Genomic DNA, 21,114 nt, shown 5'->3' with positions numbered 1-21,114 from the left:
GGGGGAGGAGGAGGAGGGGGGGAGGAGGAGGAGGGGGGGAGGAGGAGGAGGAGGGGGGGAGGAGGAGGAGGGGGGGAGGAGGAGGAGGGGGGGAGGAGGAGGAGGGGGGGAGGAGGAGGAGGAGGAGGGGGGGAGGAGGAGGAGGGGGGGAGGAGGAGGAGGGGGGGAGGAGGAGGAGGAGGAGAGGAGGAGGAGGGGAGGAGAGGAGGAGGAGGAGGGGGGAGGAGGAGGAGGAGGGGGGGAGGAGGAGGAGGGGGGGAGGAGGAGGAGGGGGGGAGGAGGAGGAGGGGGGGAGGAGGAGGAGGGGGGGAGGAGGAGGAGGGGGGGAGGAGGAGGAGAGGAGGAGGAGGAGGGGGGGGAGGAGGAGGAGGAGGGGGGGAGGAGGAGGAGGAGGGGGGGAGGAGGAGGAGGAGGGGGGAAGGGGGAGGGGAGGAGGAGGGGGGAAGGGGGAGGGGAGGAGGAGGGGGGAAGGGGGAGGGGAGGAGGAGGGGGGAAGGGGGAGGGGAGGAGGAGGGGGGAAGGGGAGGGGAGGAGGAGGAGGAGGAGGGGGGAAGGGGGAGGAGGAGGAGGAGGAGGGGGGAAGGGGGAGGAGAGGAGGAGGAGGGGGGAAGGGGGAGGAGAGGAGGAGGAGGGGGGAAGGGGGAGGAGAGGAGGAGGAGGGGGGGAGGGGGAGGAGAGAAGGAGGAAAAGGGAAGGGGGAGGAGAGAAAGGAGGAAAAGGGAAGGGGGAGGAGAGAAAGGAGGAGGAGGAGAAAGGAGGAGGAGGAGAGAAAGGAGGAGGAGGAGAGAGAGAGAGAGAGAGAGAGAGGAGGAGGAGGAGAGAGAGAGAGAGAGGAGGAGGAGGAAGAGAGAGGAGGAGGAGGAGAGAGGACGGGGACGGGCCTGTCGCTGACCCCGTCGCCAGGAAGCGGGAGGAGGGGCTGAAGCCGCCGAGCTGAGAGCTGCTCCGGGCGTGACGGAGCCATGAACCTGCGCGGGCTCTTCCAGGACTTCAACCCCAGGTAAAGGGCGGACTTTTCAGTGCCCCCTGCGCGGGGAAGGGGAGGACGCGAGGCCGGCGCCGCTGGGGAGGGCGAGCAGAGCTAGGCCTGACGGGCACGGCAGAAGCCTCGGGTTGGGCCTGCGCTGCCTGCCGGCCAGGGGGAAGCTCCCTCCCGCTGGTTTGCGGCTCCTTTTGCACCGAGGAGGCAGATTGGGACGGCCAGCCGGCTGTAAATAGCCGCTGTGCAGACAGCAGCTTCATACACATCGATCTTTATTAACAACTCACAAATGCCACCGTCCAGTACTTACTGAATGGAATGTAATTTAACAAAGAATGGCGTTTATATAGCGCCTTTCACCCCAAAGCACCACAGCCAATGGAAAACTCTGCAGTTGCAGCCACTTGCCATGTTGGAAACAGCAGCCAATTTGTGCTCAGCAAGATCCCATCAGCAGCCGTCTGATCATCCCCACATAGTCTTCTCCCTGATGGTGACTGAGGGATAAATGTTAACCCGGACACTGAGGGGGTAACTTGCCGGCCATTCAAAATGGTGTTGTGGGATCTTTTTAAAAATAAATTGAGAGTACCCAATTCAGGGACAATTTAGTGTGGCCACTCCACCTACCCCCCACATCTTTTTGGGTTTGTTGGGGGTGAGACCCACACAGAAATGGGGAGAATGTGGTAACTCCACATGGACGGTCACCCGGGGCCAGGATCGAACCCTGGTCCCCGACGCTGTGAGGAAGCAGAGCTGACCACTGCACCGCATGCTGCCCCGTGTCGTGGGGTCTTTTACATCCTTATGACAGGCCTCAGTTTAATGTCTCGTCCAAAAGATGATGGGCGCGATTCTCCCAAAGGGAGACAAAGTGCCGACGCCGGAGTGAAAACCAGAGTGTTTCACTCCAGCGTCGGAGGCCACTCCTCGCCCCCTATTCTCACACCCCCAGGGGGCTAGGAACGGCGGCGCATCAATCTCGCTGACCGGGCCTTGGTGCCCGCGTCAAAGCGGCGCCGCCTGAATGACACAGCTGGCGGCGCCTAAATGACGTCACCCGTGCATGCGCAGTTTGGCCGGCGCCAACCCACGCATGCACGGTTGCCGTCCTCCCCAGAAAAGAGTGCGTCTTTCAGAGACGCCTGCCCGACGATCAGTGGGCACCGATCGCGGGCCAGACCCCTCCTGAGCACCCCCCTGGTGCTCGATACTCCCTCTGCCCCCCCACAGGCCCCACATGCAGCGGTCGCGCACTGTTCACGCCGGCAGTGACCAGGTGCGGTTGGCGCCGGCGTGAACCGGTCGCATTAGGCAGGCCGCTCGGCCCAACCAGGCCGGAGAATCGCTGCTCGACCGGAGCGACGATTCTCAGAGCGGCCTGTCACAAATCGTGACACGCCGTTTTGGGGGGGGGGGGGGGAAAGAATCGCGTGCGGGTGCCAGGGCGGCATGGCGTGAATCGCCCTGCACTCCCGCGATTCTCCGACCCGGTGTGGGGTCGGAGAATCGCGCCAGATAACTCTGACAGTGCACCCCCCCCCCCCCGGGCAAGGACTTAGGACTACGGTCACAGTCTTTACTGTTGGAGTCAAATGCTGGAGTGGGACTTCAACCCTTATAGGAGGGTCCGAGCTGCCGAAATCTGTAAACCGTCTTCCTGATACTGTTCATTCTTTTTGCAACAAATGTACTTGACAATCAAACCAGCCAGAAAGACTGAGACAATCCAAGTGCATTTTCATTCTCAAATCTTGTCAAATTCTGAGTCACTTCTGAGTCAGAAGCAAAAGTAACCAACAAGGCCACATTATATGGATTATAATTTTCAGGTACGTTAAGTTTATTTTTAAAAAGAAACAGCTGAAGGTACTGGATATTGGGACAGGTTTAGCTCACCATGCTAAATCGCTGGCTTTTAAAGCAGACCAAGCAGGCCAGCAGCACGGTTCGATTCCCGTACCAGCCTCCCCGGACAGGTGCCGGAATGTGGCGACTAGGGGCTTTTCACAGTAATTTCATTGAAGCCTACTTGTGACAATAAGCGATTTTCATTTTCATTTCATTTTCATATTGCAACGGCTACGGGCCCTGACAATTTTCCGGCAATAGTACTGAAGACTTGTGCTCCAGAATTTGTTGCACCCTTAGCCAAGCTGTTCCAGTACAGATACCACACTGGCATCTACCCAGCAATGTGGAAAATTGTCCAGGTGTGTCCTGTACACAAGAAACAGGACAAATGCAACCCAGTCAATTAAAATCTGCATGCCTAGGTGTGATTTCCTGGGTTCTGAGCCAGTTTTACGGTGGAGAGTTGAGCTGCTGCACCAGGTAGAAAATTATTACATTGTCAGACTCATTTTGACTTCTATCTTTGTCTCCTGCCAGGCGTCATGAAGTGTCCACAGATCCTGTTTGACTTGTTTTGTGTTTCTAGCATCTTTTGTTTTATAATTTTAGATTTCCAGCATCCACAGTATTTTTAATAATAACAATCTTTATTAGTGTCACAAATAGGCTTACATTAATACTGCAATGAAGTTACTGTGAAAATCCCCTAGTCGCTACACTCTGGCCCTTTTAATTTGTCCCCCAGTTTGTTTAATTTATTTTGTTTGGTACAATTAAAATAGTTGGAGCCTCCTACAAGAGCCAAAGTATCTTGGTAATTAAAGTAACGATAATTAGACCTTTTATAGGGTCTCTGTCAGGACCTTGCTCCAAAAAGCGAAGATTTTTGACTCTTTGAGAAGAGGTCAAGCTGCTACATGGGCTGTCCTAATTTAGTTGGGTATTCTGTGCTTGCAATCTGATAGCATTAGCTGCAGAGAGTGGCTTTCAGCTGGCAAGACAGTGTTGCAGGCTGCCCACTGCTGTGAATTGCACAATTCCGCCAAGGGAACATGCACAGAAATCCAGTTTTATTTGATTGATGTCAAGGATGTTTTGAAAGTGTAACCAAGAGTTCCTGCACACTTGAGCATGTTTACAAACTTTGTGCTTACACAAAGTGTTCATGAGATAATTCAGACAATCATAGAATCATTGAATCCCTGCAGTGCAGAAGAAGGCCACTCGGCCTATCAAGTTTGTACCGACCCTTGGAAAGAGCACCTCGCCCAGGTCCACACCCCGACCCCGTTCCCTGAACCCAGTCATCCCACCTAACCTTTTGGACATGAAGGGGCAATTTAGTATGGCCAATTCACTTAACCTGCACATCTTTGGTCTGTGGGAGGAAACCGGAGCACCCGGAGGAAACCCACGCCGGCACGGGGCGAATATGCAAACTCCACACAGTCAGTCCCCCGAGGCTGGATTTGAAACGGGTCCCTGGCCCTTGTGAGGTAACAGTACCAACCACTGTGCCACAATGTTAGCACCTAATTTAAACTCAGCCTGATGGTACACTCAAATAATACACAACTGCATGAAAGGTCTTCTCTTAAAAGGGTCTTGTCCCTCTCTATTGGGACCACACTCTGACTTAATGCCTGGGATTATTTTATCATATTCTGAATGTTCTGGATGCCGAGAGATATTGTCTGAATTTGAGATACTGGCAAAAGTTTAGACAATTTACAGAAATTGGTGTGTGTGTGTTCAGATCAAAATTATAAGAGAGCGAATTGGAAATTTTAATAGGTTGACTTTATCAGATTGGAGATTTGTTCCTGAGAGTCTTTGGGGAAATAGTGTAAATTATTATGCAGGGATATAAGTGCTAAACGGAAGTATTTATCAATGCTTGTGGTCTCATTTGTCTTCTGGCAGTTACTGATGTCATTATTAAATCTTTCTGCAGTTCAAACGTTGAGACCAGTCAGTCGTTGATGTTCTGAGGACAGCATGCAGGCAAATACCAGAAATGGGCAACATATAAATTGTTTATTGTGTTGACTATTATGGATAAAGGGTTTATGTAGCCAGAGGGTGCTGGGGGATTGGGGGGGGGGGGGGGGGGGGGAGTGGAAAGACAATAATGAGAAGGAATTTATCTCGTAATGCCAGAGGAGGAAATGGTGCACTTCGTACACATCGCTTCAGTTATGCAGACCTAGACGTGCAGGGTAGGTGTTGGCCACGCTAAATTGCCCCCCAATTTGAAAAAAATAATTGGGTACTCTAAATTTTAAAAAAAGTTATGAAGATAGGGCAGCACAGTGGCTAGCACTGTGGCTTCACTGCTCCAGGGTCCCAGGTTCGATTCCAGCTTGTGCCTCTGTCTGTGCGGATTCTGCACATTCTCCCTGTGTCTGCGTGGGTTTCCTCGCACAATCAAAAGATGTGCAGGTTAGGTGGATTGGCCACGCTAAATTGCGCTGAGTGTCCAAAACGGTTAGGTTGGGTTACAGGAATTGGGTGGAGCTGTGGGTTTAGGTAGGGTGTTGTTTCCAAAGGCCGGTACAGACTCGATGGGTCGAATGGCCTCCTTCTGCACTGTAAATTCTATGATTCTATGACCTAGATTGCAGTGAAATCTATGGATATGAATATGCATGTATATTCCTTCAAAAGGATATTCACCAAAATTTCCTAATCAATAGGTGTTCCCTCTGCCTCTTGCCTTTGATGGTTACTGCCCAACACTATGCTATAAGTGGGCCTTTTATTTCTGTATCTATGCTGAGAATAAACAGAGGACGTTGTTCCTATCTGTGCAGCCTTGTGCTGTTGGACCCCAGTAGAAGCCATCTACCCACCTGATGTGAAATTAACATATAGTGTGATATGAACCAGAGGAATGAAAACAGAAAATGCTGGATATGCTCAGCAGGTCTGCCGGCATCTGTGGAGAGAGAAACAAGTTTCCAGTCCCAATGAATCTTCAACCAAAGGAATCCGATTTCAGTTCAGTGAATGCCAAGGCTGTTCTCGTGAGCCCTTTATGAAGGCTGCTTAGTGATCTGAGGAGGTTGTTGGTATTTTACCCACCAGTGACATCCATCTGCTTGGCTAGAGTCTTGTCATACATATAAAAATAATTATGCCGTGTTTACAGTACAGAAACAGGTAATTTTGGTCCTGTTGGTCCATGGGGGTGTTTATACTCCATACAAACCTCCTCCCACCCTACTGAATCCACCTCTACCTGTATATCCTTCCAAATACAGAAGTCTCCATTTGAAAGTTTTATAAATTTCCTGATTAAACAATATGTAAAAGTGTCATTCGTTAAGCAGCGCTTATTTACTAACTGAAGGGCGAGTTAGAATTTTACAATGTATTTATTTTGTGCCATCTAAACCAGTAATGGCAGCTGTCTTGTGTCCCCCCCCCCCCCCCGTCTCTCTCTCTCTTTCTCTCTATTGCAGCAAGTTCCTGATATATGCTTGCCTGCTGCTGTTCTCAGTTTTGCTTTCTCTTCGCCTGGATGGAATTATCCAGTGGAGTTACTGGGCTGTCTTCACGCCGGTCTGGCTATGGAAACTCATGGTGATCATAGGAGCCTCGGTAGGAACAGGAGTGTGGGCACGAAATCCACAGTACAGGTGAGGAGTGCTTGTAAACAGTGACACTGAGTATATTGATAATGCCACTCAGAATTCACCAGGGCAGCTTGAAGGTTTAATTTGACAAATTGCAGATGATGATCTCATTCAGTACAGAGTACAGCCTCCAGCCAGCAATGGTTTGTGTTATTAAGTTTGTCATCGTAGAAAGCATTGCTGGTGAAATGCCTTCCTTGTTGTTCTGGAGGGAAGCATTTCCACAACAAATCCTGTTCACAGGTTGTAACCAGCAGATGTTTGTTTTTAAAATGTGAACTAAAAACAAAAGGCTTGAAATATTCAGCAGGTTGGCAGCATATGATGAGAGAGAAAATCAATGAGATGTGTTTCTTCTTCTGTAAAATCAAAGACTTTTGATCCAAGTTCCCTCCACAGATGCTGCTGTGTAACTTCCAGCATTTCCTGTTTTTATTTCGGATTCTAGCTCCCAGAGCTTTTTGCGTTCAGTTTGTTTGATTTTTGTCTTTCTGATTTTGTGTCTCAACTAAGAAGACTGGGACCTTTTTCTTTTTTTGCTCTCCTGGTGTCAGCAGTGAGCTCTTCAGAGTCCCGCAGAATACGCAGAATACGAACCTTTTATTAGTGTCACATGTAGGCTTACATTAACACTGCAATTAAGTTACTGCGAAAATCACCTAGTCGCCACACTCCAGCTACACAGGTACACATAGGGAGAATTCCGAATGTCCAATTCACCTAACAGCACGTCTTTTGGGACTTGTGGGAGGAAACCGGAGCACCCGGAGAAATCCACGCAGACACGGGGAGAACGTGCAGACTCCGCACAGACAGTGACCCAAGCCGGGAATCGAACCCCGGTCCCTGGTGCTGTGAAGCACCAATTCTAACCACTGTGCTACCATTCCGCCCATGCGTGGGCAGATGCAGAATAAGACCCATTAGGCAATGTCGCTCCAGAATGAACTTTCCGAGCTTCTGCAGAAACTACCTTGTGGTCTCGGAAGATTTGTGCCAAATTTTGGGCAGGTTTGTACTATTTAGTGTAAGCTTTCTGGGAATTCTGTGGCAATTATCCCAAAACTCTTAACTAGGGATCTTGCTATCTGATAGAAAGAAGAAACACATCTCATTAGTATTCACTGGATTTGAACTCGGCTCCTGGAGATGATAGAGCTGTGTGCATATCCACTGGACCCTGAGCATCAAATTATTCCTCTTCCTTAATTGTGGATTCATCCAATCTTACAGCACAGTAGAAACTATTTGACCCTTTGTACCTGCAGTGGCTCTTTGGGAAACCAATCCTATTATTTCATTCCCATGGTCTTTTTCTATAGCCCTGTAGATTTAATGGTTGGTATCATTTGCCCTTTGATGTAGGGTTACTGCAGTGAATAATGGGTGATTCATGAAGGTTCTGCCTTCTCAACCTTGCCCCTCACCTGAGGTGTGGTGGTTAAATCACCACCAGTCGCCCCCTCCCCCTCAAAGGGGAAAGCAGCCTATGGTCATCTGGAACTGGCCACTTAACCTTTACTGGAGTGAAAATTGCAATGGAAAGAATAGAATCATTTTTTTGTAAACAGGATAACAATTCTAAGTCACTGAACTCATTCTTTGATCATTCATTTTTTTAGGGATGCATTCATACTTACTCCTCCCTTACTCCTCCTTCACTAACCTCATTCACTCACTCCCTCTCACTCACTCACTCACCTCACTCACTCTCTTCCCTTACCTGTCTGTTAGCTCATTGTACTATTTTGTTTTGTGGTACCTGTGTGCCGTGATGTCTAATGGCACGTGCTCAGTGAAAGCGTCTTTCCTTCCTCGATTTGATTTCCAATATGCTAGATAACTTGATTTCTCCAGTTGGAAAATTGGAATGTGTTTAAAGGACTGAAATTTTCTTATGATTGTCGGCAAGACTGGCCATTCATAAAGGATACTTTAACTCCCTGTGTATATATCTACCCTCACTGTTTCCCCTAAGATTGAGCAGCAGGCGACAGCCAGGGGATTATTTTGTTTCAGACTGTTGTTTCAGCATTCTGATCCACTTCCTGATTGAGCCTGATTCTCGTGATGTGAGATGATGTGAGGTCTGCAAATGTAACAGCTCAACCTCCAAGTCTGGAGAAAAATATTGTTGAAAAGATTTCAAACACAGAAAAGTCAACTTTCTGCCTAAGTTAAATAAAACAAGACAAGAAGCTGAACTATCCAATTGACTGACTAAATTAACTAATTGATTGACTAACGGATGAACTGACTGACTAACTATCCATGTCTTGCTACGTTTTGGAAATAGTTTTTCTTATTATCCCTCACTAAAAGCGCCGGTTTAGCTCAGTGGGCTAGACAGCTGGTTTGCAGAACAAGGCCAGCAGCGTGGGTTCGATTCCCGCCTCCCCGAACAGGCGCCGGAATGTGGCGACGAGCGGCTTTTCACAGCAACTTCACACTTGTGACAATAAAAGATTATTATAGAAGCAGCTTTGACAAAGAGTCATCGGACTCGAAACGTTAGCTCTTTTCTCTCCCTACAGATGCTGCCAGACTTGCTGAGATTTTCCAGCATTTTCCCTTTCGTTTCAGATTCCAGCATCCGCAGTAGAACATAGAACATAGAACAGTACAGCACAGAACAGGCCCTTCGGCCCTCGATGTTGTGCCGAGCAATGATCACCCTACTTAAACCCACGTAACCCGTATACCCGTAACCCAACAATCCCCCCATTAACCTTACACTACGGGCAATTTAGCATGGCCAATCCACCTAACCCGCACATCTTTGGACTGTAATAAAAGTAATTTGCTTTTATTATAGAAGTATGTTGACTATTTAACCTCTCGGCATACACGGGAAGTTGTACAACACACTAACAAAAATAATTTGTTCCTTAGCTATTGTGGGCAGCACGGTAGCATGGTGGTTAGCATAAATGCTTCACAGCTCCAGGGTCCCAGGTTCGGTTCCCGGCTGGGTCACTGTCTGTGCGGAGTCTGCACGTCCTCCCCGTGTGTGCGTGGGTTTCCTCCGGGTGCTCCGGTTTCCTCCTACAGTCCAAAGATGTGCGGGTTAGGTGGATTGGCAATGCTAAATTGCCCGTAGTGCCCTAAAAAGTAATGTTAAGTCGGGGGTTGTTGGGTATAGGGTGGATACGTGGGTTTGAGTAGGGTGATCATTGCTCGGCACATCGAGGGCCGAAGGGCCTGTTCTGTGCTGTACTGTTCTATGTTCTATGTTCTATATTGTCTAAATTCAAAATGTTGCTTTGTACCAAGAGAAATAAAGTGAAGGTTAATCAAGTTTTGTTTGGTAATGGTCCTGCGATGCTTCATATCCTTGAAGATGCTGCAGAAATGCAGGTTGAGGGTGGCACAGTGGCTCAGTGATTAGCACTGCTGCCTCACGGCGCTGAGGACCTGGATTCGATCCCTGCCCCTGGTCACTGTCCATGTGGAGTTTACACATTCTCCCCCTGTCTGCATGGGTCTCGCCCCCACAACCCAAAGATATGCAGGCTAGGTAGATTGGCCACACTAAATTGTCCCTAATTGGAAAAAATGAATTCGATACTCTAAATTTTTTTTTTTTAAATACCTAGAACCGGGATCAAACCTAGGACCTCAACACCATGAGGCAGCAGTGCTAACCACTGCCACTGAGCTGCCCTCTAAATTGCTCCTTTACTGGCAAAAAAAGAATTGGGTACTCTAAATTTATTTAAAAAAAATAAATGCAGGTTGATAAAGCACCAAAAGACGCCATTTGGCCCATCCTGCCTACTCCAACTCTCGAAAGAACTATCCAATTAGTCCTATTTCCCTGCTTTTAAAGTGAAAACTACACTATGATTCTGCAAACTCTTATTTAATCTCTATTTGTGACAATAAGATTACTGAAAGGTTCACTGGGTGTGAAAGTGAAAACACGTCCTAATTTATTTTTTGTTGTGTTCATTTCTATTTTAATGCAGGGCTGAGGGAGAAACCTGTGTGGAATTTAAAGCGATGCTTATAGCTGTGGGAATCCACCTATTGTTATTGATGTTTGAAGTTCTGGTGTGTGACCGGATTGAACGAGGCACCCACTTCTGGTTGCTCGTCTTCATGCCGCTCTTCTTTGTGTCTCCAGTGTCGGTAGCTGCCTGTGTGTGGGGATTTCGACATGATCGGTCTTTGGAGGTAGGATACACTCGCTTAGAGATCTTTGTTCGTCGTGCTAATTCTGTACTTGATGTGACAATTCCTTGGCCAAACTTTTGGTGGCTCCTTATGTGGCTCGGTAGCAAATTATTGTTCGACCATTGTTCCTATAAAGCACCTTCGGATGTTTTCCTAGGATACAGATGCTATATAAATGCAAGTCATTGTTGTTAAAATATGACGCACAGATTATAGTGCATTGTGCCTTGCTGCAGAATGCTCATATAAAACTGAGACAGTCTAACCTGATCATTGAAATTAGAACATTTTTTGGCTACTGCACATGTCACATCTAATTATTGATATTACAGACAAATTGTAGACATGAAGTGTACACTTTTAACCATATTAAAATGTTTTATGAATGCTTGAGTAACATTTTTGTGAAATTTCCTTTTTTCCCCCCTTTTTACTCTGGTTACCAGTTAGAAATCCTGTGTTCTGTGAACATCCTTCAGTTCATATTCATTGCGTTAAGACTGGATGAAATCATCAAGTGGCCTTGGCTGGTAATGTTTCTTTTATTGATTGCTTTGCATAACTTTTCTGTGGGAAAGGACAGCACGGCGGCACAGTGGCTAGCACTGCTGCCTCTTGGGGACGAGGTCCCAGGTTCGCTCCCGGCTCTGGGTCACTGTCTGTGTGGCGTTTGCACATTCTCCCTGTGTTTGCGTGGGTTTTGCCCCCACAACCCAAAAGTGTGCAGCGTAGGTGGCTTGGCCACGCTAAATTGCCCCTTAATTGGAAAAAAATAATTGGGCACTGTAAATTTATTTAAAATAATAAATAAATAATTTCTGTGGGAATCAGGAGCAAGGAGGCATAATCTTAAAATTCAAGCTGAGCTGAGGGAAATTGAGCAGTTCTCCACACAGTCTGAGGATTTTGGAATTTCAACCCCCCCCCAAAATAGGGCTGTGGATGAAGAGGGGCAATTCAGAACTGCCAATCCTGAGATCAGTAGATTTTTGTTGGGTAAGTATTATGGGATTTGGAGCTAAGGCAGGCAAATAAAATTGAGGTGAAGATCAGCAGTGATCTAATAATTGAAATGCGAAGCAGACATGAAGGGCTAAATGGCCTCCTTGTCATTTCTTTCTGTTCTGAAGATATTCTGAGCCCTTTTAATGGTCAAAATTGAATTTGACTGTGGCTTCCCCTCCAAAGTCCATTACAAATATTGGATACTGTATTGAAGTGTTTCTTAATACAGACATGACCTGCCTGTTGAAATATCTCCCCGTTCCAGTGAGTACAGTTTGTGCTTGTTGGGTATGTGCTTACTGTTCATACACTCAGCACACAATCCATTCACTGGCATAGGAAGTCATTTTAATAAGCAGGAAGCCCTACATCTCTTAACATGTTAGGTTTGGAAATTTTTATTCTGGCGGCTGCTAAAAGCCATGCAGATAAATGGGTTTGCTGATTATAGGGAGGCAAATACCCATGCACAATCTGTAATAAGCAGCTTACAAGGCCCATGAAGCGAGTTGAGCTGTTTGTGATGTTTTGTGCGTGGGATTGTAACATAGAAATCGCTTGTTGTTATGTCTTCAAAGTCGTCAGCAGGCGCAGAATAACCAAACATCAGCATAGGCCGCACAAAACGCTGTTGTGAGCAAATATGTAAATGCAGGAAAATAAGTTTTAAAGCCGGTATAATTTCTTCAGCCATGCATTATTGATTTTTTTTGTTTTGTAGGTGGTCTGTGTTCCTTTGTGGATCCTGATGTCGTTTCTCTGCCTAGTTGTGCTCTACTACATTGTGTGGTCGGTACTCTTCTTGCGATCTATGGATGTGATAGCTGAACAAAGACGGACCCACGTCACAATGGCCATCAGTTGGATGACCATTGTTGTTCCGCTTTTGACCTTTGAGGTATGCAACTTGGTTTTGGTAATGGGGTCATTGCGTTCTTCAATTACTAAAGTGTCGCTGCTTTTAAAGTGATCAGTTGATCTGATTTTCATTGCTAAAGATATATTGATGCTTAGAGGATAGTTTCATTCATGGAGGGAATTTTCAGGGTTTGCCGGTTCGCTCGATTAATCCAGCACAAAAACGGGTTTGACAAGTATTGTGCTTTTGCAAGTCATGCTTAACAAACAAAATGGTCAGTAGAAATCTGGAAGCCACAGTGACAAGGCACTTGAACCATGAAACCTCAGTTCAGCTGTCTTTCTCCCATATATCTCAGCCAAGTTTGGCCATATGAACTTCCACCCTCCCACCCCAGGTCTTTGTTGCCACTTTGTAGAGATGGACAAAACCACCTGGATGTCCTTTTGACTGTTGCTCCCTGTGGGTGTTCCTTCCTTGAGCCATCTGACTAATTTATACTCTTGGAGAAGTTCCACTGTTAGTTGATTACTTGGATTTGAAAGTGTTTTTCGGCAGGCATGCATTTGACGAGCGTGCCAACCCCTCGCGAAACCTCCCAGTCCTACTGCTGAGATATTATACCTGAATGTGTGATTTCTCTTTGCCCAGTACGGAGTGTGCAGCATCTCCCTGCAGGCACTCATGATTTTATTTTTCTCCTCAGATTCTTTTGGTTCACAAACTGGATGGTCACAATCATTTTTCATATATTCCAATTTTCATTCCTCTCTGGCTTTCTCTGATAACATTAATGGCAACAACGTTTGGACAGAAAGGGGGTAATCACTGTAAGTATTTCTAGTGTTTGTTAGAATTTTACCCTATATTCCATCATTTTGATGTATGTTGTCACAATAAAGTGCTGTGGCTCATCACTGCAATGAGAACATGCAGCTCTAATGGACAATAAATTCTGATGAAACCACATTGGACATGGGCTGGGGTTCAGAATCTCAAACTTTGTGAGTCCAGAATTCGCCGTTGAATTGTTGCAATTTGATACTTTAAAACTGTCCACATTTTCTACTCTTTTTTTATTTGTTTTGAAAAAAAAATGTTGTACTCCAAACCAAAGTATTAATATAATGGACTTGATTCTTGATAGAGCTGTCAGCTGTCCAGCGACACACAGGACATTTTGAAATTTCTCATGTCCACTAATTTTGTTACTTTTGTAGGGTGGTTTGGAATCCGCAAAGACTTCTGTCAGTTCCTTCTGGAAATCTTTCCTTTCTTGCGGGAATACGGAAACATTTCGTATGAACTTCACCATGATGACAGCGAAGACTCTGAGGAGATGCCTTTACCAGAGCCTGCTAAGATAGCCCCAATGTTCCATAAAAAGACTGGAGTAGTGATCACCCAGAGTCCTGGGAAATACTTTGTCCCCCCTCAAAAGCTCAACATCGACATGCCTGATTAACATTGATTGGAGGGGGTAATGGACTTCGGAATTAAAGAGTGCTGCCTGGATATGGTACATTTATGTTATACATGCACTAGCTCTTGTATAAATTGGACTCGATCTGGCACATGGAGCTCTGCTGCCAAATATGAAAAATTGAATCCATCGAGTCAGATTCTGCTTGCTGTGGGATTTATTTTTTGTTAAAGGGGAACAGAACTGCTGTGCCTGTAGTTTTCACTAAGGATACACCGAAGAAGAAAGAAAGGAAGATGCAGGTATTTTATTCCCACATTGACAATATGCTGAGTTCACATTTTTAATATAATTCCAAGCTTTGCATATACAAAAAAATTGGAATGATTCAGTAATCTGAATTATGACGTAAATAAAACTGCAAAGTGGGAGTTTACTGTTAAAAGAAATTTGAATGAACTGACAATTAGAATTGAGCAACTTTGAATGAAGGGGATTAGACCGTATTTAAGTGCTGCTTTACGTGCAGCCTAACAATGGAAAAGTCAGCACAGAGATGGGGGAAAGCTCATGTTACATTACCAGTCCAGTGCAGTGACAATTGGGAGCAACGGTTATGATTTTTCTGATCTGAGGAGCTGGAAATATTTCTCACCCCCACCCCTAATTGTCTACAAATAGACAATTGGAGGTAACCTTCTGTATTCCTTATTTACCATCAGATAATCCATGCAGTCACTTTACAACTTCAGTTGAAGTTCTGTTTCCATTGCAGTACTTATACACATGTAGGACAAAAACCCTACAACAGTGATTCATATTAAAAACAGAGGCAGCTTTTTATCCCCGTTAATATTGGTTTGCCATGATCCTCTTTATTGTGGTGGGTTTGTACAGGAAACATATTTGAGTCTGTTCATTGCAGCCTGACACCGGTTTGAATACTTCCCCTCCACTGAAGGCAAGCCATTTAGATATTATAGATCTGGACTCAGTAATTTAACAGACTTTCATAGTACTTGGATTTCTACATGTTTGCAACCACCCATGTGTATAATAACCTCCCTCAATAGAATTTTAATGAGAATCTTTCTGGAAAGAGGATTAAGAATGCTTCTTGTGTATCCAGGGCAAAGAATACATTTGCTCCGTGTGCCCGATGCATTGCATTGTTCTTGGTCTTATTCCTAACAAAGACATGGAGTGCAATAATACATGTGTAGAAAGTAAATGTAACTTTTTAATGCATGAACAAAAATTTGAATAACTATTTTGTTGTGTAACATATTAAAATGCGTTACCCAATGCCGTTGGCTGTTCAGCCAATTTAACCCCAGTGAAGAGCATATCATGCTTTTTGAATAACCCAAGTACCTGTTGAATTAACACCTGCCCTTGTCAAAGGATGTTTGGCCCTGGTTAGGTGTTGGATGCAATGTAAGAGACTGCTGTAATATATCAATGTCTACAATGCTCTCTCCTAGATATAATGGTTGTGTGCTTTGTGAATGGAGACCAAAGCACCTGCTTACTGAGATCTGTAAACAGAAAGTAATCTGGTTTATGGCTGTTTTAAAACATTCTAAATGATATGAGGTTTGAGATATTTACACAAGCTCTGATTGTTTTGGAATATATTGTAGCTTATTGAGCTTTATGGGAGAGGGATGGTATTATTGATGCTAGAGAAGGAGCAAGATGATGAGTCCCTTTAGCAATGCATCAACGGTCAAGAACCAGTTTAAAAGCATCTGTCCATGTAATTTTATGTCTGCATTATTTGAAATTTGTGTACTGTGTTGTAAGAACATAAGAAATAGGAATTAGCTGTACGACTCCTTGAACCTGCTCTGCCATTCATGGCTCTTTTTTTTTTGTTGCTTTTATTTCACACCCAAGAACTGAGGTTCATAAAGTGGCCCAATTTCTTGTTGAAGTTAACTTGTTTTTCATTGTCAACTAATCTTGAGTGACTGACTTTGTAGTGTTGATCTCAGTCCAAGACAGAAGTTAGCTTGGCAAAACATTTGCCCTGTCAACTTTATGATCCCACTGCAAAATTCTATTGTGATTGGAAAAGAAAATTTTAATTCCGTCTCATGTAGACAATGTCCTTTAAAGTGACTTGTGCTCTAATTCCTTGAGCCTGAAGCTACAAAGTCGTTTCCTTGAACCGTTTCAAGCTGTGCAGTCAATTTTAAAGGAAGTTCTATTTAATTTGTAGCAGTCCAGTCTTGCTAAATTTAAAAAAGGTATCTAATTGCATTGTCTACTATCTAGGTTTCTAACTATCTACCTTTCTAACCAATGCAGACCGTGACATTATCTCAAAAGCAACATACTTAAGATGCTGAAAATCTGAAATAAGAATAGAAAATGCTGAAACCACTCAGCAGGTCGGGCTGCATCTGTGGAGAGAGAATTTAGAATTAATGTTTCAGGTTATGACCTTTCACAAATGCTGCCTGACCTCCATGAGATTATCAGTTGACTGACTTGAAAGCTGATTTGGAGTTTAGAACAATCATAAGGAAAGTGATACAGTACTACAGCTGGGACAACGCTACAGTGGGGTTCATGGTAATTTCATAGCATAAACCTCTACTGGTTTCAAAGCTGAGTTTTATGTCAAGACATACATTTGGAGATCCTGTTTGTATTTATCACAGCGGATAATCACCATTGGGGTCAAATTCAGCTGTATGGTAGTCTAATGGACCTTTGCCCACCTGTTGTAGCTGTGCCTGATCTTCAGCTCATTGATTTCAATGGGATGATAAAGTGGATGGCTTCCACCGTTGTTGGGGGAGAGAGAGACATGCTCCACCAGATTACTGCTCAGGCTTTGGAGATGAAAATGATCCCTATAAACTTTGAGCAGTGCTTGTCAGTCAGTCACTGGAGAAAAGGTATCATTTTCTTGCCTTGTGAAACAGTCGTTTCTGTACAGAAGTGTCTTGAGCTTTGGGCCGTTGCCTCATGGCGCAATGTTGACCAACTATTCTTTCATTTTGCTATCTGCCCTAAATCAGCCAATATTGTCGACAGTGTTTCACATTGGGATATCACAGCTGTTGTACTGAAGCTTCACTTTGGTGAATTTAGCCTACCGTTTTAGCCTGCTATTGAATCATTTGACAAGCCACCTATATCTAGATCAGCTGCCCTGGAGCACCATTAAAACAAAATCAACTTATCTGATGGCAAGGATCCCAAATAATTGGTCATCCTTGTTACAAATTGTATTTCTAAATTGATTTTATGAATGTCCTATATATAGTCTTTACCGAAACTTAAACTGCTGCAGGAGGATAGAGGGAGTGGGCATTGTACTTTTTAAATATTAAACGGGTATGATGTGTTAAGTATTTCAAACCTAAACATTTCAAAGCCTTTAACAGCGCAGATTTGTATGTTGATCAAGTGGGGGGGAGAGAGCAAAGTAGAGACTCTCAGCGGGCCTGAGAGGAAGAAGTGCAATCATTTTGTGTAACAAATAGCAAATGCTTATTGTTTTGGACCAAACAGAGATTGACATTTTGTGTTTTGTTTTCTTTTGTGTAATAATATTTGTAAATGTGTATTGTGTACATGCTGCTTTTTGTTCAGTAAATCAAATAACTAAATGTTTCTGAATTCTGTTCCTTTATCAATAGCCATTGCTATTCACACTTTGGCTCTGATTTTACCCTCAAGGGTACATCGGGGTGGGGAGGGAGAACAATTGTTGTACATGCGCCACGTAGGTGAGAACTCATGCATTTTGATTAACCAAAGCCGTTGCTAAACTGCCCACAAGATCCATGTACTTGACTGGCAGCTCGTTTCTTTTTGAGAGAGTGGAAAACAAGACCAGGCAGAGCACAAGCCTGTAGTAATGCGGTAAGAGAGAGGGATGGGCAGACATGGGTTACAGTAGGCAGCATCATACCTTAGATTTATTGTCACGTGTACTGAGGTACAGTGAAAAGTATTGTTTTGCGTACAGTCCAGGCAGATTGTTCCACACAAATACACAGAACATACAATAAATAAATACACAATGTAAATATATGAACATAGACATCGGGTGCAGCTACAACCGGAGAGGTGTGTAGAAAGATCAGTTCGACTTCCGGTTGCGGCGATGCGGAGCTATGCCGCACGTTCGGCAGCTCCCGCTATTTTTGGACTTTCGGGCTCTTTTAAGGGCCAGCAGCGGCGCTAGTTCAACTTTTCCCCGGGTGGGAACACAGCCATTGTGCTCAGCTGCCAGTAGATGGGCTGGACCAGGAGCGGAGCGGTCAGAAAATCGACTTTGAAGCAGAGAAAGGTGCGAGGCAAGGAAAACAAGATGGCGGCGGGCGGGGAACCGGCAGCGTGGCAGCAGTGGGCGCGGGAGCAGCAGGGGCTGCTTCAGCGCTCCTTCAGGGAGCTAAAAGCTGAGATCCTGGTGCTGTATAAGGCCTCGCTGGACAAGATCATGGCAACCCAGATGGCTCAGGCTGCGGAGATCCGGAAGCTACAGCTAAAGACCTCGGAGAACGAGGATGAGCTCCTGGGCCTGGCAGTGAAGGTGGAGTCGCACGAGGTGCTTCACAAGAAATGGCTGGCAAGGATGGAGGAGATAGAGAACCGCTCCCGTCGAAAGAACCTGCGGATTTAGGGCCTCCCGGAGGGGCTGGGAGGTTCGGATTTGGGGGCCTACGTGGTCGTGATGCTGAACTCGTTGGTGGGCGTGGGGTCGTTCCGGGGACCCTTGGAGCTGGAGGGGGCCCATCGAGTGTTGTTGCGGAAGCCCGGGCCGCCTAGGGTGGTGCTGGTCCACTTTCACCGCTTCGTTGACCGTGAGTGTGTGCTGAGATGGGCGAAGAAGGAAAGGAGCAGCAGTTGGGAGAATGCGGACATTAGGATCTATCAGGACTGGAGGGCGGAGGTGGCGAAGAGAAGGGCCGGCTTCAATCGGGCGAAGGGAGTGCTTCACAGGAAGCGGGTGAAGTTTGGCCTGTTACAGCTGGCTCGCCTTTGGGTCACTTACAAGGACCGCCTGCTCTACTTTGACACTCCGGAGGAGGCCTGGGCTTTTGTCCAGGCAGAGAAATTGGACTCGAACTGAGGACTGGGGAATGATGTACATTGTCCGGAGGCTCTGTCCTCCTTGGTATCCTTTCGTTTTTATTGGCTGTGTTTGATGTTGCCTTTTCGTTGCTCTGCATTTTTGTTTTTTTGGGGCTGTTATTTATTTACTGTGGTGCTTTTTAGTTTTTTCCACTGGTGGATGGTTGGGGAGCTGTTCGCGGTCCTGCTGGGTCATGTGCCCGTCTTCTTCCCGTGTGTTGGGCTGGGAGGGCGGGGTTCGGGATGGAAGTGCGGGCTTTCTTCCTGCGCTGGAGGAGTTGGGGGCGGGGCCGGCACGGGGGGTGGTCGTCGGTATGGCGGGGGTAGCCGGGGTCAGCAGGAGTCGGCTGACTTACGGAAGTACAATGTTAGGGGTTATGCAGCTGGGTGGGGGGGGGGGGGGGGGGGGTACCGGGTTGCTGCTGCAGGGGCCGTAGGGAAATGGCTGGTGAAGGGGTGGGCTGGGAGGGGGGTCTGCCACCGTAGGGAACGGGCCTGGGGGGCTCTGCGGGCAGATGGTGAGCCGAGGGAGAGCTATAGCTGATCGGCGCAGAGGGAGGGGGAAGACCCCCCAGATTCGGTTGGCCACAAAGAATGTGCGGGGGCTGAATGGACCGGTGAAGCGGTCCCGGGTCTTGGCACACCTGAGGGGGCTGGGAGCGGACATGGCTATGCTCCAGGAGACGCACCTTAAGGTGGCGGATCAGGTGAGACTGAGAAGAGGCTGGGTAGGACAGGTGTTTCACTGGGGGCTCGATGCGAAGAATCGAGGGGTGGCGATCTTAGTTGGTAAGAGCTTGTCGTTTGTTGCGTCTGATGTGGTGGCGGACAGTGCAGGTAGATATGTAATGGCGAGTGGTAGATTTCAGGGGGAGCGGGTGGTTCTGGTCAATGTGTACTGGTCAACTGGGACGATGCGGGCTTCATGCGGCGCATGCTGGGCCAGATTCCGGACTTGGAGACGGGGCTTTGATCCTGGGCGGGGACTTTAATACGGGGCTGGATCCGGCTCTGGATCGCTCAAAGTCGAGGACGGGTAAGAGGCCGGCGGCGGCCTCGGTGCTGAGGGGGTTCATGGGTCAGATGGGAGGGGTAGACCCTTGGAGGTTCTTGAAGCCGGGGGGTAGGGAGTTCTCCTTTTCTCCCATGTTCACAAGGCTTATTCCCGGATTGACTTTTTGTTCTCAGCAGGGCGCTGATCCCGAGATTGGTGGGGGCGGAGTATTCGGCGATAGCCATATCTGACCATGCTCTGCATTTGGTGGACCTGGAGCTGGGGGAGGGAAAGGATCAGCGCCCGCTGTGGAGGTTAGATGTGGGGCTTCTGGCAGAGGAGGAAGTGTGTGGCCGGGTCCGTAGGGGTATAGAGGGGTATTTGGAAGCCAATGACAACGGGGAGGTGCAAGTTGGGGTGGTTTGGGAAGCGCTGAAGGCAGTAGTTAGAGGGGAGCTTATATCCATTCGGGCGTACAGGGAGAGGATCGAGAGGGAGAGGCTGGTGGAGGAAATGGTAAAGGTGGATAGGAAGTATGCGGATGTCCGGAGGAGGGGCTTTTGAGGAAGCGGCGCAGCCTCCAAGCGGAGTTTGATATACTGACCACCCGGAAGGCGGAGTGGAGGAGGGCGGGGGGGTGGTTTATGAGTATGGGGAGAAGGCAAGTCGGATGCTGGCCCACCAGCTCCGGAAGTGGGAGGCAGCGAGAGAGATAGGGGGAGTCACAGATGCAGGAGGGAACTTGGTGCGGGGTGGCAGGGACATCAATGGGGTGTTCAGATCCTTTTACGAGGGGCTGTACCGGGCGGCGCCCCCGAGAGAGGTGGGCGGGATGGACCGCTTTCTGGATAGGCTGGAGTTCCCAAGAGTAGAGGATGAGCAGGTGGAGGGTCTGGGGGCCCCAATACAGTTGGAGGAGCTGATGGAGGCGCTGGGGAGCATGCAGGCAGGGAAAGTGCCGGGACCTGACCGGTTCCCGGTGGAATTTTACAAGACGTTTTCAGATCTGCTGGGCCTGCTGCTTGTGAGGACCCTGAACGAGGTGAGAGAGGAGGAAGGGGGGGGGGGCGGCTCTGCCCCCGA

General features: G+C 47.1%; 1 protein-coding gene across 1 annotated transcript; it reads left to right on the top strand.

The window, feature by feature from the left end:
• Positions 1-850: 850 nt before the first annotated feature.
• On the top strand, positions 851-17,566 carry tmem185 (transmembrane protein 185). Its single transcript, XM_038774913.1, has 7 exons — positions 851-1,000; positions 6,304-6,480; positions 10,446-10,653; positions 11,100-11,183; positions 12,380-12,556; positions 13,224-13,347; positions 13,738-17,566. Exons 1-7 carry the CDS (start codon positions 963-965, stop codon positions 13,980-13,982), a joined length of 1,053 nt encoding a protein of 350 aa, XP_038630841.1. The 5' UTR covers positions 851-962; the 3' UTR covers positions 13,983-17,566.
• Positions 17,567-21,114: the final 3,548 nt, after the last annotated feature.

Source organism: Scyliorhinus canicula, chromosome 17 (genome assembly GCF_902713615.1).
Source record: "Scyliorhinus canicula chromosome 17, sScyCan1.1, whole genome shotgun sequence".
Lineage (NCBI taxonomy): Eukaryota > Metazoa > Chordata > Chondrichthyes > Carcharhiniformes > Scyliorhinidae > Scyliorhinus > Scyliorhinus canicula.
The sequence above is the reverse complement of the archived record's forward strand: the minus strand, read 5'-3'. Positions and strand labels throughout refer to the sequence as shown.